The following is a 3,544-nucleotide window of genomic DNA, read 5'->3' as shown; positions in this document are numbered from 1 at the left end:
TATTTTCGTAACTTTAAAACTAAAACTACACTTTCCTTATTTTCGTAACTTTAAAACTAAAACTACACTTTCCTTATTTCAAATGAAAGAAAAAACTTAAAACAATGCACTTAACTTTAAACTTAAACTAAGCTTAACATTTACGTAAATTTAATTATCACTTGTTTTTGCCTTCTTGGCTGCACTTTCTGTACTTTCACTCGCAGCTCTTTTCAATAAAAATGTATCCAAAGAACTTTGCTTTTCCCTGCCTTTCAAAATGCTTCGAAAATGTGAAAAACAAGTGTCATTAAAAAGCGCTGAAGCACGACCAGTTGCCACTTTTTCTGGGTGTATCTTTTCAATGAAATTTGACAGCTTTTCCCACATTGCCAGCATGTCTTTAATTTCACCTGTAGAAATCACTTCCTCCGGCTCATCCTCCTCTTCACTCGTGTTAATCTCTTACAGAACCTTCGTGTGTTGCATCATCTGCAGCTCCTTCAACTCCTCAGTTGAGAGTTCCTCCTCATGTTCTTCGACGAGTTCGTTGACGTCACCCTCATCTACCTCCAGACCCATCGACTTTCCGAGAGATACAATCTCCTCCAACTCTTCTTGCTCGGTCTCGGGCTCAAACCCTTCGAAATCTCTTTCTGCAACAGCATCAGGCCATAACTTTTTCCATGCAGAGTTCAACGTTCGTCTTGTTACCCCTTGCCATGCCAAGTCAATGATACGTAGACAGATCACGATGTTGTAGTGATCTTTCCAAAACTCTTGAAGGGTTAGATTTGTGTTTTCCGTCACTTCAAAGCAGCGGCGGAACAAGTGCTTCATGTACAGCTTTTTGAAGTTGGAAATGACCTGCTGATCCATCAGCTGTAGGATTGAAGTCGTATTGGGTGGGAGGTAGAGAACTTTGATAAACTGGAACTCCTCCAGAATATCATCTTCAAGACCAGGTGGGTGGGCTGGAGCATTATCAAGGATGAGCAATGCTTTCATCGTGAGTTTATTTTCTTGCAGATACGTCTTCACTGCAGGGCCAAAGACGAGATTTACCCATTCAGTAAAAAACTGCCGCGTAACCCATGCCCTAGCATTGGTGCGCCACATAACGTGCAATTTTTCTTTCAGTATCTTGTGCGTCTTGAAGGCTCGAGGATTTTCCGAATGATAAACTAGCAGTGGCTTCACTTTACAATCACCGCTAGCATTTGCACATAATGCAAGGGTCAGACGGTCCTTCATGGGTTTATGGCCTGGCATCATCTTCTCCTCTGCTGTGATGTAAGTCCTCCGTGGTATTTTCTTCCAAAATAGGCCCGTTTCATCGCAGTTGAGCACCTGTTGCGGGATGTAGCCTTCCCTCACAACAAGCGCAGCGAACTTTTGGATGTACGTATCGGCTGCCATCATGTCTGCACTCGCAGCTTCGCCATGCCTCACCACTGAATGGATGCCAGTTCTCTTCTTAAAATTATCAAACCAGCCATGGCTTGCCTTAAACGCTTCTTCTGATGCCTCTTTAGAAGTTGATGCTTCTTTCTTCACTAAGTCGGCATAAATACTCCGTGCCTTCTCGCTTTTTACCGTCTCCATCACTGTATCTCCTGCCAACACCTTCTCTTTCACCCACACGAGCAGAAGCTTCTCCATTTCCTCGTGGATATTTGTCCTTAATTGGGAAAGAATTGTGGTTCCTTTTGCTGGTGTAGCACTCTTGATGGCATCCTTCTGCTTCAATATCGTACAAATTGTCGATGTACTACGGTCATAGATCTTTGCGAGTTCAATCACTCGTACGCCACGCTCATGTTTTTCTATTATTTCTTGCTTTAGTTCTATCGACATCATCCTATTCTTCCTGTCACCATTGACCTTAGCACTCACTTTCTTCGGCCCCATGATAACACACAAAAAGGTTCAGTAATCACGCAAAAATCAAGCAAAAAAGAGTACAGCGCACAAAATACACTTTGATTCAACCGGGTAACACGTGCGAGTGTGCGAGAGATGCTCTCGGATGATGCTCGACCCTGCGCGCCAACTAGTGGGACGCTCCGGAAACACGGCTCGTATCTCGGATTTGGGCTCGTATCTTGAACGAAAATATGGCCCAAGCTCCAGCTCATATCTCAAAAAACTCGTATGTTAGGCTGCTCGTATCTCGAGGTACCACTGTATTGTTACGACAACACCAACTCAGGTTCTGTATTTAGCGAATTCTGTTTCACTTAAATATGCCTGCTTGAGAGTTTTCTTCTACTCGATAATAATGACAAACCTATTCCTTCGTAGAATGGAGTAGCTGGCAGCTCAGGCAGAATCGTGCGAGATGGCGAATGTAGGCTGCTGTCACTGTAGATCAACGCAGTACCAGCTAGTTCTCTGCCATGTGCGGTCGGTTACGTCTCTCTCTTTTGCGGGATTGACTGACTAACCGTATCTCTGCCCTACAATCACGGACTTTAGCCTCGGGTTGAGGGGAATTCTAGCAAGCATGAATGAACATCGCCTTAGTTTTGCTAAGAAATTTTCAACAGAGATATCTCTTAGACCTTTTCGGTGCTGTTTACTGCACTGTAACAGAATTCTGTACGAGTCTACCGCGGCATAGCACTATAATAATGCTCTCCTGCTTATGCAAAGCGCAGCCTTATTAGGGAAGGAAGCATGCTCAGTGAGGGAATGGATGAATCTGCTGGGGACCATTTCCTTGCTGGAGAAGCTTGTTTCCCTGAATGGACTGCAATTCAGACCTCTACAGTTTTTCCTACCAGAAAACTGAAATAACATCGAAGATCTAGAAATGATTCTGAACATCTCTCAGTAGGTCAAGGATCACCTCAGGTGATAGCGAGAGGGTGCCAGGCATCCGGACAGAGGTACAGATGTCCTGGCACATAATCTAAAAGAATTGGAAGCAATTCGGTTGGCTCTCCAGTTCCTCGAAGAACGAGTTTTTGGCTGAGTGGTCCAGATCAACTCGGACAATTCCACAGCTCTCTCATATCTCAAGAAGAGAGAGCCGGTTATGGGCACAGGCACGGAACGTAACGATCCTCAAGAGGTTCGTTGCACGATTGCAGCAGGTCCGTGCGGATCTTCTCAATCGACGGCAGCAACTACTGATGTCTGAGTAATCTTCACTTAGAAGTATGTCGAGAGTTGTAGAGACTTTGGGGACGTCCTTTCATAGATTTCTTCGCAATGTTGAAGACGAAGAGGCTTCCTCTAGACTGCTCCCTTATTCTCGATCCGAGAGCGGTAGCAATAGACGCCATCCTATAGTATGGAATGGGGATAGATGTTTAGTCTCTTTTCCCCTATTCAAACTCTTAGGAGATGTAATAAGATAATTGCTGGTGTCAGAGGGAGCGAGAATGATGCTGATCGCCTCATGTTGGCCTTCGAGAGGCTGGATTCATAGAGGTCATGTCCTTCCTAGAGCACTTTCCAAGGACCCTTCCTGAGAGAGTCGGTCTACTCCAACAGCCTCATTTCGAGAGGTACGTACCTCAAAACCTCTCCGCTCTGAGTCTGACTACATTCAGACTGT

At 44.8% G+C, this 3,544-nt stretch overlaps 1 protein-coding gene across 1 annotated transcript; it reads right to left on the bottom strand.

Moving 5' to 3' along the window:
* Window positions 1-444: 444 nt before the first annotated feature.
* Window positions 445-1,890, bottom strand: LOC135212807 (tigger transposable element-derived protein 1-like). Its single transcript, XM_064246578.1, has one exon. The coding sequence runs from the start codon at window positions 1,888-1,890 to the stop codon at window positions 445-447; it is 1,446 nt and encodes a 481-aa protein (XP_064102648.1).
* Window positions 1,891-3,544: the final 1,654 nt, after the last annotated feature.

Source organism: Macrobrachium nipponense, chromosome 41 (assembly GCF_015104395.2).
Source record: "Macrobrachium nipponense isolate FS-2020 chromosome 41, ASM1510439v2, whole genome shotgun sequence".
Lineage (NCBI taxonomy): Eukaryota > Metazoa > Arthropoda > Malacostraca > Decapoda > Palaemonidae > Macrobrachium > Macrobrachium nipponense.
This window is presented reverse-complemented; position numbering and strand designations above follow the sequence as displayed.

Coding starts and splice junctions, on each gene's coding strand:
- LOC135212807 (XM_064246578.1), bottom strand. CDS start 1,890: ATGGGGCCGAAGAAAGTGAGTGCTAAGGTCAATGGTGACAGGAAGAAT.